The sequence below is a fragment of the Pelodiscus sinensis genome, chromosome 3 (assembly GCF_049634645.1).
Source record: "Pelodiscus sinensis isolate JC-2024 chromosome 3, ASM4963464v1, whole genome shotgun sequence".
NCBI classification, from domain to species: domain Eukaryota; kingdom Metazoa; phylum Chordata; order Testudines; family Trionychidae; genus Pelodiscus; species Pelodiscus sinensis.
The window spans coordinates 171,500,049-171,513,040 of NC_134713.1; the positions used below are offsets into that span (position 1 = coordinate 171,500,049).

Below are 12,992 nucleotides of genomic sequence, written 5' to 3' on the forward strand. Positions count from 1 at the left end.
TTCTATAAGATCTGATGCTGCTCAGTTTCATCAAACAAGCTAATTTGCGCTCCCCCTCCTAGAACAGCAAATCTGGTATTTCTGTGAGTAGCCAGTGACAGGGGCTGAACTATACAAAGAAATGTTTCATAGGGCCTCAGGGACTGAGATGCAACTATTGTAGTCTTGAAAAAGAAATTTGCATTGCCCCGAGATTGTTTGGGCAGCTAACAGACTGATACCCAGGTAAACACCATCATGACTCTTTCCTCTTCCCCTCCCCCACAGTGGAGGCAGTTGAGCAAGAAGGTACCCAGAGAAAGCCTCACAGATGCTACTTTGGGCTTGCATGGGATAAGGAAATCATGACCTTTCGCCTTCAGTAGCACAGAAGAAAGATCTGATCACAGTGTCTCTTTCTCCCATCAAAGATGCACTTAAGTAGAATGATCCAGATTCGCAGAGTACCTTCCTTCTAGGTGTTCAGTGACACTTAAATATGCCCCCAAATAGGATCTCAATAAAAACCAGTGTTTCACTTTGGAATATCTGCTTCATTTAAATCCTGGCACCTTTGTCTTTATTAATGAAGTCACAGCCCCCATATGGTGTTTTTTTTCCCCTAAGAACTACTGAATATAAGCTTGTCATTTCATTTTGAGACATCTAAACGTCACTGACATGACAATGCTCTTGCTCATTTTTTAAAAAGGGTTATTTGCATATTTCCTTGAATTCAAAAGCATATCCAATCATCTCTCCTATAGTTTCTATTCTTCATTATCTCATTTCACTAAATATTAAACTCAGGGGCAGCCCGTGGATGTAGGCAACCTCAGCAGTTGCCAATGATGATGTCACGCCATTGAGGGCTATGCACGCATTCCGCCTAGGGCACCAGTTGCCGGCAGCTCTCCTCGAGCCACTCCTGATTAAACTACATCATCACCACAGACGGCTTGTATTAAATACTTTCAGGTTTTTTGCATACAGTATGGATTTCAGCATATCTCCAACTTGCAGATATATAAAGTAAGCATGAGTGTGCTACTCAAAAGCTTCCCATTACTGTTCTCCCCCTCTCCCAAATTCAGGTCAGCTATTTAGTGTCAGATCTACCTATAAGCTGCTAGGCTACGTCTACATTGCAGGCTTTTTGTGCAAGAACACCTGTTCTTGTGCAAAAACTTGCAGAACGTCTACACTGCATGCACATTCTTGCGCAAGTAAATTTATAGTACAGCATCGGAAAACAGGGCTTCTTCCGAAAGAGTTAGTCCTCTCCCCACGAGGAATAAGCCCTCTTGTGCAAGAGCTCTTCCACAAGAAGGCAGTGAAGACAGGCAACATGAATTTCTTGCGCAAGAAACCCCTATGGCTAAAATGGCCATCAGAGCTTTCTTGCGCAAGAAAGCATTCATGGGCAAAAGCACATGGCTGTGTGGACGCGCTCTTGTGGAAGACCTTTTGCAGAAGAACTCTTGCGCAAAACAGTTCTTGCGCAAGAAGCCTTCAGTGTAGACGTAGCCTTTGTACGGGGGTTAAACGAGTCATCTATGTCACATCTGCATTCAGAACCACTGTAGTATAAACATGAGGAAAGTTTATAGAGGAAATCTCCTTTTAAATGCTTCAGATTTTCTCTAATTAAGAACTTTCAAGCCAACACTTAGGCTACGTCTACACTATGAGCCTCTTCTGCAAGAGGAAATGCAAATGGAGCGCATTTCCTCTTCCTTTCCCTTTTGTGCAAGAGGTTTTTGTGCAAAAAAGCGCTGTGTAGATGGCGCCTTTTTGCGCAAAACCCCCTGTTTGTACAAGAGCCATTCTTCCTCATTTTTTGGAGTTGTGTACCTTAATCTGACCTTCTGGGTCTACTATAGACCTGGCCTTAAAGTGGGGCAGAGCAGAACAAAACTTGAGTCACTAGTTTAAGTTGGCAAGGTTGCTATTTAGAGCTTTCATTCTTTGAAACTTCCTTTGTGAGCAAATACATTCCCTCAAATACCTACTTCCTGCTAAATACAGATCAGATGGCCCTAATCACAATTTGATCTTGAATGAGAGTATAAGACTTAGGATTCTTATCCAGATTTTCTGGAGGACAACCTTCCCCCTCCCCCCCCCCCCCCCCCCAGTTCCCCAGAAAGCTTCCCCATACTGAAAGGTTCTCTCTCTGTGACAACCCCACTACTTGCAAATGGTAAGCTGGTGTCCAAGACAGGCTCAGTTATGGACCATAAGACCAACCCCATTCTTAAAAGCTCATTTACAAATGGTTCTAACTATCTTTGTAAATAAATTAAAACGGTCTTTTAGGCTTTGGGAAATCTGTTTTCCTTTTATGTCTCATTCACTAATATACTCAGCAAATGTAGTCCATCTCTTGATGTTTAATCTTTCAGTGTATATTACAGTATGGTCAAGTATATAATTTGTACACCAGACAAACCAATTTTGACCACATTGAGACATCACATTATTAATAGCTGGTTCCTTTAAATAGCCTTCAACTTGCTTTTAATTTTCTTTTGTACATAATCTTGAGAGAGAAAAGGTTTTCATTCAGTGCTTTATTTTATATTCAAATAAATCATTTGATTACACACTTTTTTGTTCCTGTGTTATCATGAATATTTGCAAAGAATGATTTGTGGGTTATATTTGTGATGTGTGAGCTATTTCATATTTTATCTGCTTGCCTTCTCATCTGCATATACAATATCTCCGTTGATGTTCATTTGTCTCATTTACATATTAATTGCTCTTATTTTCAAAGACATTTCGTTATAACTGATTTTCACCAGAGTATACATAAATGTATTTTCAAAGTGAACTCCTCTCCATATGTTAACAATAAATCACCACTTCACATATTCAATGTTGTCACACTTCATATAGCTCTGACATATGGGTTCTGAGTAATTAAAGACCATGCAAACTGTTTACAACCCACTTTTCAATCCACATCATAGTCCAATGACTTTAGTGATGTTCTACAAATACCAAACAAAAAAGGAAATCCTACAAGTACCAAATAAAAAAGGAGGGATAGCTCAGTGGTTTGAGCATTAGCCTACTAAATCCAGGGTTATGAGTTAAATCCTTGCAGAGGCCATTTGGGGCAAAAATTTGTCAGGGATGGTACTTGGTCCTGCTGTGAAGGCAGGGGACTGGACTTGATGACCTTTCAAGGTCCCTTCCAGCTCTAGGAGAGAAGCAATCTCCATTATAAAAAAAAATCATCATTACAAGCTATATTTTGTGAAAAGCAAGGGCCAACAAAAACTACCTGTATGATCAGATTTAGTTTTATTCCTAACCAGTGAACTTCATATCTATAAGACGTGTGACCTCCTTTCTTAGTTCTTCTGATGACTGTTTGCTGTATTTGAGTGATAAACAAAATTAAACAGTGCAGGAAATTCTTTGAAATAAAATTTAGTAGATTGGATTAGCTATAGTGTTAGTAGCTATAGTATATAGAGGATATAATGCTTGTTGAATTAAATGTATGGATGTAAAGCAGCTGGAATATAGCAGGGGAGAATCAGGCCCGCTACCTTGGGTTATCAGATGTCCCAAGTTTTCTTTTTATGGGTCCATTTGTGTCAATAACTCCTTTATAGATGCCCCTTGGCTGCAATACAGTTTTCTCCCAACATGGTTTAAACATTGTTGATTGTGCACTGTAGGTGAACCAAGCTGTGTTTTAACTATATTCCTGAACCATAAATACGAGCACTGATGAAGGTTTCATCTAAGATAGAAGATTGAACAATGTTGTAAACATGTAGGCTACGTCTAGACTGGCATGATATTCCGGAAATGCTTTTAATGGAAAAATTTTCCATTAAAAGCATTTTCGGAACAGAGCGTCTAGATTGGCACGGACGCTTGTCCGCAAAAGCACTTTTTGCGGAAAAGCGTCCGTGGCCAATCTAGACACGCTTTTGCACAAAAAAGCCCCGATCGCCATTTTCGTGATCGGGGATTTTTTGCGGAAAACAAATCTCAGCTGCCTACACTGGCCCTTTTGTGCAAAAGTTTTGCGCAAAACGGACTTTTGCCCGAACGGGAGCAGCATAGTATTTCCGCAAAAAGCACTGATTTCTTACAGTAGGAAGTCAGTACTTTTGAGGAAATTCAAGCGGCCAGTGTAGACAGCTGGCAAGTTTTTCCGGAAAAGCGGCTGGTTTTTCCAGAAAAGTTGGCCAGTCTAGACACAGCCGTAATGTATAACTACCACCATGTTGGGGTACCTGATTACAAGTTCGGCCCATTTTGTTCATGATTCAAATCTTTTACTATGTGACCACTGTTCAGCGATTTATGTTGAAATGCACAGATGTTCACTTCCATAAAAGCACTTCTGCCACTAATTGGCATGTACACTTGTAACCCACACACCTAGGTACGTCTACACCACCGGCTTTGCCGGCTGAGAAAATACAAATAAAGCGCTGATTAGCATTTTGTCGTGTTTCATTTGCTTAATCTTTTCAAGCCATTTTTGCGCCAAAACAAAAAGCAGTGTGGACATTTCCTTTTTGCGCAAAAACCCCTTTTTGTGCAAGATCCTTATCCCTCTCCAGGAGAGGCATAAGGATCTTGTGCAAAAAGGGGATTTTGTGCAAAAAGGACATCCACACTGCTTGTTTTTGCTCAAAAACCCCACGCGGAAAAATGGCTCAAATAGATTATGCAAATGAAGCGTGACAAAATGGTAATTAATGCTTCATTTGCATACTCTGATGGAAAAATCGGCAGTGTAGACATAGCCCTAGTGTGGTTCACCGCCCCACGTAGTGGCACTTAGACCACTTACAGTGAGAGATAAGAACAAGGGAGCTCTACAGCCTAAACTGAGTGCCAGCTGGCTTTATAGCTCAAGCTGTAGCGGCTCCTCCACTAAGCTCCAGAGGTCCAGGCTCAAATCTGCCTTGGGGTGGTTACACTGTAAAAAACAAGATGAATACAGAATGAACAGGCCATGGAGTCTGGGTTACACTATGACTCTTAGGCTACGTCTACACTGGCGTGATCTCGTGCAAAAACTCTTTAGTGCAAGAGTTCTTGCGTTAAAGTAGTTGCGCAAGAGAGCGTCTACAATGGCATGTGCTTTTGCGCAAGAGATGTGCTTTTGAGCAAGAGCATCCTTGCCAGTGTAGACGCTCTCTTGCACAAGAAAGCTCTGATGGCCATTTTAACCATAGGGCTTTCTTGCACAAGAAATACATGTTGCCTGTCTACACTGGCCTCTTGCACAAGAACAGTTGCACAAAAGGGCTTATTCCTGAGTGGAAGCATCAGAGTTCTGGTGCAAGAAGCCCTGATTTCATACATTAGAATGTCAGTTTACTTGCGCAAGAACACGCAGCCAGTGTAGACAGGCAGCAGGTTTTTGTGCAAGAGCGGCCGCTTTTGCGCAAGATCGCGCCAGTGTAGACACAGCCTTAAAGTTAGTTGCTTTACTACTTCATAGCTGATGCTGCACTGGTGGGTTGTTATAGAGATAAATGTTATTGTCACCTAGTCAAAAATTCATTGTTTCGTCTTCTCAAAAAAAAAATGCAATTTTGATGAAGAGATTAATATAATCACATGAGGCAAATGGAAGCTTTTACACTGACTTCATTTCAGAGCTGAATTGAGAATAAGAGGAGAAACATTTAATCAAAATCAAACACATTTTGTTAAGGGTCTGAAGTCACATTTTGGTGTGTAACAGAAAATTTAACACTACCAATGAGACAAACCTGCACTTAACATTAAGCATATTCTTTAAGAGTTTTGCTAAAATTTGGATGGTATAACCCACACATTTAGAGTTAAACAGATGCTTATGTGCCTTGAAGTACCAGGGAGTCTCCATTATAGGTCTTTGTCCAGGTCATGAAGCATCACAAAAAAACGAACAAATAAACAAACAAAAAAGCTATTGGGTAGAGGGATTTAGTCTCAAGACAAAAATCAAAGGTTGTATTTTAGAGTGAGCAGCAGGCTGGAGGTAACATTCTGGGAGCTGGAGCCAGGAGCCAAGCAGAGGAACAGAGTATAGGTTGAACCTCTCTAATCCGGCACCCTCTGAATTTGATTGGTTTTGCACCAGAGTATTTGCCAAACCATGGCAGGTTATTGTTGTCTAGCAGCATTACCAACACTATTTATTGAGCTCTGATAAGACATTTAGGAGTAAATTAAATTAGTAAATTAAACAATGGCACAGAACATTAAAAGACAGGAGTGATGGCTGTAAACAAACTTGATGGGACCACGGGAAACTTGACCATATCCACGATAAGAGAACATCCAGCTAACTAAAATCATGCTGAACTATGGATGTTGCTGGACCAGAAGTGTTGGACTAGAGAGGTTCCTCCTCTACATGATCACTGTAATCCTTTCTGACCTTTTAGACTGAGTCTATGACTTTCTATTGCTAAAGAAAATTGGACAGAGTGGTTGAGGAACACTTGGAACAAGGCTATGTCACAGACATATTATAGAAATGGGTGCATTACACATCTGTTTACCAGTGACACCCTTAACTATAGAGTCATAGACTCCTAGGGCTGGAAGAGACCTCAGGAAGTATTTGAGTCCAGTCCCCTCTCCAAAGGAGGATCAATCCCAACTCAATCCACCCAGCCAGGGCTTTGTCAAGCTGAGACTTAAAAACCTCTAGGGATGGAGATTCCACCACCTCCCTAGGAAACCCATTCCAGTACTTCACCACTCTCCTAGTGAAATAGTTTCCCCCAATATCCAACCTATACCTCCCCCATTGTAACTTGAGACCATTCTCCTTATTCTGCCATCTGTCACTACTGAGAACAACCCTTCAGGAAGTTAAAGGTTGCTATCAAATCCCCCATAGCTCTTCTCTTCTGCAGACTAAATAAGCCCAAATCCTTCTGCCTCTCCTCGTGGGTCATGTGCTCCAGCTCCCTAATCATTTTGGTTGCCCTCTGCTGGACCCTCTCCAATGCATCCACATCCTTTCTGTAGTGGGGGACCCAGAATTGGATGCAATACTCCAGATGTGTAACAAATTAATCACTGATTAATAATAGCTCAAGCCTCCTGTAATTATATCTGCTTATTCATCATGGTATGTGAGAACTACAATTAATAGGAAATGAATGTTTCAGTCCTGTGATTAGCTTTGTAAAAATCTCAGCACAAATTAGTTATTTCCCTTCCTCTCCATAAGAAATACAGAATACTAGTCCAAATTTCACTGGTGAAATGGAAATTGGCTGACCCATAGCTCTGAATGATGGTGTTCTTCTCACTGATCCTGAGCTGAAATACTGTAATGAAGCACAGAGTTCTCAGATTGTTCAGATTCCCATGCACTTTTGCTATGACATTTTATTTGTTAATTGTGCTGACATGTGCTGATCTCAGCCTTTGTCCAAACACTATTCCTTGTAGATGTATTTGTGACATTGTTTTGGAATGCTGGTTTACTTTTTTTTTATTATTGCATTTTTTTACAGATCTGTAGTTAGATAAAAACATATTCCTGCAGTGACTTGCTTGCAGAACAGGGCAGTAAAAGGATCAGTAACCCCAAATCACTGTTTAAAACAACACACTTAGTTCCCAGTAAATGTGATACATACATTTTCTCTAGGTCACCCAGTCCGGAGAAAGCTCCTCTTGCAATGACTCTCACCTTGGTGAGGACAAATCTCCTGAAATAATAATAAAAAAAATTATGATTATTGCATGTATATCACAGTACTGCCTAGTAGCCCTGGTCAGAATTACGGATCCACTATTCTATGGATGGCATACACACAGAGACAGATTTTTGCCCTGAAGATTTCTGCGATGGCAGCGTTCAGTGAGGCCAAATGTTACTCTGTGAGTCACAGTTTCCCTTTGGTCTCCTCACTGCGTTAGCAGGGACTAAACAGTTCTAGGTCCATAACTGTTGGTCAATGCAATGTGAGGCAGAGGATGGAGACATTCTCCATTCCTTTCTGCCCTCTCCCACCCACTGCATGTGGTGGTGGAAGAATGGGTCTGCTAGGCCTTATTCACCTTCTACACTGTAAGTGGTGGGAGGGGTTACTGGCAGAAGGTACAAAAGGGTTGCCTTATACTCCATTTACCATGCATAATCAGGCCACAGTCTGGCCCTAAATAACAAAAGTGCACAGACAATAAGGTCTCATCTAATATTGGATGTAACTTTAGAACTCTCTCTATAGAATACAGTGTTTCAGTTTGTGCTGATATTTACCTACAGTATTCTACTGAATGGTGGTGGAATTAATAAGATCTTCAGGAAGTATTACATGATTGATGGGAGAATCTCCCATATTGACCTGGATAAGGTTTTAATAGACTTCAATGGACCTCTGGGAAAAAAATTGAGGAGGAACATAATCATCAGTGCACTTCTTTAGGCTCTTTCTTCTATGTATGGCTCATTTCTTTTAGCACAGTAAATACAAGGAGGTACAGGTATGTGCTGTACTATTCAACAAAAAGTAAGGTTATCTATTGATCCTTGGATAAGTAACATTATACTAATTAATGGCTAATTAATTTAATTGTGAATAGAAATAAAAATATAAAGAATTATTTAAGCTAAAATGACCTGTTTATCAATACCACCTGATATACCAGCGTTTCCCAAACTATGGGCCACGGCCCGATACCGGGCCGTGGGAGAAAAATACCGGGCCTCAGCATGGCTGCCCGGGTGTGCCAGGCTCCCGGAATGCCCATGCAATGCCGGGTCCCCCAAGCCTTCAGCCAGGCTGGGCGGATGCAGCCATATGTTTCAGGCTCCCGGCAGAGGCATAGTGAGGGTTACCAGGTGAGCTCTTATTGCTGGCTGCAGGGGGGGAGGAAGAGGTTGGATATGGGTCGCAGGGAAGCAGGGTCGGGGCAGTGGAGCTGCCCAAGGGAGATAGAGAGGGGAACCTGCTGATGGAAGCAGGGCTTGCCGGAGGGGGCAGGAGCAGTGGGGCTGGCCGGGGGAGATTGCGGGGGAGGGGGAGAACCGGCTGGCAGGGGCAGTGAGGCTGGCTGGGGGAGATCGCAGGGCTGGCTGGGGAACCAGCCGGCGGAAGCAGGGCTGGCTGGGGGGGCAGGAGCAGTGGGGCTGGCCAGGAAAGATGGGTGTGGGTGGGGAGAACCAACCAGCAGAAGTAGGGCTGGCCGGGGCAGCAGGGCTTGCCAGGGGAGATCGAGAGAATTGGCTGGTGGGGACAACGGGGCTGGCTGGGGGGCGGAGGAGGGGGAGAGAATCGGCCAGCGGGACAGTGCAGGGCAAACACAGATCATGAATAAAAATGTAAAAGCAGTGCCTTTTAAATATCTCCACTGCTGACAGTGAGGTTTAAAGGCACTACAATGTGTCAGAATGGAGAGAACCTGGTGCATTCACCATCTGGAATGAGAATATGGATAAAAAATTCCAAAGATGGTGTCCGCTTAGTGAAAATAAATGAACCTCTTTTCAATACACGATGTGGTAGTGCAGGGTTTTATTGGATTACACTGGTTCTGCTGGCAGAAGCAGAGCTGGCTGGGGGAGGGGGGGCAATGTGGCTGGCCGAGAAAGATGGGGGCGGGTGGAGAGAACTGACCGGAGGAAGCAAGGCTGGCGTAGGCAGCACGGCTGGCCGGGGGAGATCAGGAGAAGCGGAGAAGAACCACCAGGCTGGCAGAGGGTCGGGGTGAGCGGGGATGGCTGGGGGAGGAATCGGCCAGCAGGGAGTGGGACTGATCCGGGTGCACACAGATCCTTGGGCGCTGCCCGGCCCGTGCATTGTCCGGGCGAAGCACGAAGGAGTCTGGCCTCCTAGATTCCATTTTGTCACCCCTGAGTAGTTGCGAACTGCCTGCCTGGTGGACACACTCACGCAGCACGTGTTGACCAGCCAGGAAGTTGGCAACTACAAACTGATACACCTAATAATAATAATAATAATAATAATAATAAAATGTACCTAATTAGAAAATACCAGACATTTTCTCTGGCCAGTATTTTCTTAATTTGTTTCCGGACAGAACCCTCAAATACCAGACTGTCTGGTACAAAACTAAACACCTGGCAACCCTACCTTTTCTTGCACCCTCACTCTTAGCCAGTTACCCTACCCCCAATCTGCTCCTGCTTCCGCCTCCTGGAGTGCCCGTGCGGCGCTGGGTCCCCCAAACCCTAGCCCAGGTTGGGTGGAGGATGCAGCGAGTGAAACTATGAAAATGTATTCATTTTTCTTTTTTTTAATGTGATTTTATATTTTTGGGCTGCAAAAAAAGTACGGGAAAAAACCCAGGTTCCAGCTAAAGTAAAAGTTTGGGAAACCCTGGTCTAGTCAGCTTTCTATCCATTTTACAGTCCATTTATCCAATCCATAGTCCCTTAACTTGCTGGTAAGAATATTGTGGGTGGCGGTATCAAAAGCTTTGCTAAAGCTGGCCCTGGGGGCTTTGGGAGGACCAAAACCAATGTATTTGCATATTCATCATTTGCTTAATGAATATGCAAATATGCTAATGAATGTTGCCAGTCCTCTGAAAGCTCGTGAATGGATTTACTGGTCCCCGTGTCAAAAAGTTTGGGAACCCCTGTGATATACCATTATGTATTAGTAACTGGGACAAGAAGCTGGAATATGGAGGGAATGGGCCACACATCATACAGTGTGTTGGTAAAGGAGTTTATCCTTATTTCAACAGCTACTGCTAGCAATGGAAGTCACATTCAAACCCTTTCAGGTGCAAAGACAGACACTGTCTATAAAAGGAAAAATTGGCTTTTTAATGTCAAATAGCCACACAGTTTTGTTAACTATCCCATTCTCTCTCCCAGAGCCCGAGCAGATTATGCATCCTTGGGCCAAGCACACCGGCTGCTGTGGGGGAAGTCTCAGCCCCCCACACTGCATCTCAACAACAGCAGGAGGAGTTTGTGTGGGGAGTGGACGAGTGTGAGCTCTTGGCAGTGCTGACCTTGGGGGTGCAAGAGTGGGAGGGAGACTCTCTGGAAGCAGCCACTTGTCCCTTACTTTTAGTTTCTAGCCTCATATATACTCCCACCACCTGCAGCCACCATAGCTCCCATTGGCCATGATTTCTGGCCAATGGGAGCTGAGAAGCTGGCTGCACACGGAGCTAAGGGAGGGAAATGTTTCTGCTTCCAAGAAGCTGGGTAGTAAGCTGTCCAGCCCCTCCAACATGAGTCCTGCTCCCATCTAAGATCTCATAGCACTGTCCCCTAAGGTGCTCTGCCTGCATCCACAAGCACTCTCTTCATTTAAGATTTAATCGGCATATAATACAAGTCATGGACGGGCCACAGGTCCATGAATTTTTGTTTACTGCCCATGATCGGTACTAAAAATACCCAGGACTAAAATGTAGCCTTAATTATTAATTAAAACTGTTCAGAAATAGCTTACATACAGTGTCACATAAGAATTACAGTACTGAGATTATGCAAATGTTGAGGGATTAAAGAGCTTCCAGAAAGGGCCTATACTGGATTAGGCAATTTGTAAAGCTTTCCTCAAAACATGGTGAATGTAATTCATGCAAAGTTATGTCTGGATTTCCTTAGTCTAGCTAAATACAATGGAAGCCTTCAAGATATCCCATAGGCTTATGTTACAAAGCTGAATTAATTAGGAAATTGTTTCAATTTGATCTACTTTGAAATAGAGATCTCAGTGAGTAGTCAACTAGTCACATTCCCCCCCCCCCTGTTGCCTCTGAATCGGGGGACACAATTCAATGTTGGGGGGAGCCAGTTTAAAAGCCTCCTTCCCCCAGCCCGGTCTCTGCAGTGCAACCTGCCTCCCCCACCACTGCTGCCTCTATCAGCACTGCAGTATGCTGTAGAAGCTTTTTTCATTGCTTAATTGCTTTTATGGTTAATGTTCTAATTAACTTTTTTCCTACCCCAGGCTAAATCCATTATCTAGTCTTGTAACTAATGAGAATTTATTTCTGCTTTATTTTTAATATCTGTGTGTGTCTTTACGTACAGACATGTCTCTCCTCTGACTTAGTTTCTCTGCATTGAATATGCACAGGTCTAAAAGGTTTGGGAAAACCTTTGATTATTTTAGTTGCTCTCTTATGAGCTAACAACTGAAGGTCTGTCATTTAGGACAAATGGATGCAACAGTGTTCTAATTAAGGCCTGATCAGTGCAGAGTGCAAAAGAAACTTCACTAGTCTAGTTGATTTATTCAGGATATAATACAGATAGATTCTTACCAGTAGTGTCTCAAGTGTTTTAAATAACTGCATCTAGATTTAACTACCAGACAATAATCAATGCACAACTTCATTGTTTGAAAGAACAAATAGCTCACCAGAACCAAAGTGTGACCTACAAGCAAAATGTCAGACTGATCCACAGGCACAACAGACAACTGAGAAGATTCATCTGATGATTAAAGCCAGAATCCAATTGGATAGTTAGAGCTGAGAATAGGAACCAGTAGTCAGAGTGAGAGCTAGGGGTGGGAACAGGACTAGAACACACAGGAACAAGGCTAGGAACAAATCAGGCCCATAAGAGATCACAGGCATTAGTACTGTCTAGCTGCTGATCTTAAATACAGACCTGTTGGCTCCTGGCAGCCAATCAGGGAATTCTGCTATGGCCCAGCTGGAGTCATTAACTGGCCTGAGAGCTGACCTGACTAGCTCCAAGCTCAGATGACAGAATTCAAGCCCACAGTTCCTGACAGAAAGGGAAGCAGAGAACAGAAAAGTGAAGTGAATGTCTTGACCTCCATCCGGTCCCAACTGAACTAATGACAGAAAGCAGACCCATTCCAGCATATAACAACTCTCAAGAAAGAATCACACAAAAACCTAGGATATAAATAAGTATTTAAAGAGCAGACAAATAAGAACACAACAAAAATGCATTTCAGGGCCAATTTGTTTTTAAGTACCAAAGTTGGATATGCAAACTATGCATGTGTAGACAAAGAAGTATTTGTGCATGTAAGACATGTAGTTTATGC

The 12,992-nt window shown here is 42.9% G+C and overlaps 1 protein-coding gene across 1 annotated transcript in view; it reads right to left on the reverse strand.

Moving 5' to 3' along the window:
• FSHR (follicle stimulating hormone receptor) overlaps window positions 1-12,992 on the reverse strand; it is a 127,326-nt gene that overhangs the window by 71,262 nt on the left and 43,072 nt on the right. Inside the window, exon 2 of the mRNA XM_075925453.1 lies at window positions 7,611-7,682. Within this exon, the coding sequence (XP_075781568.1) occupies window positions 7,611-7,682 (72 nt within the window). The remainder of the gene's footprint in view (window positions 1-7,610; window positions 7,683-12,992) is intronic.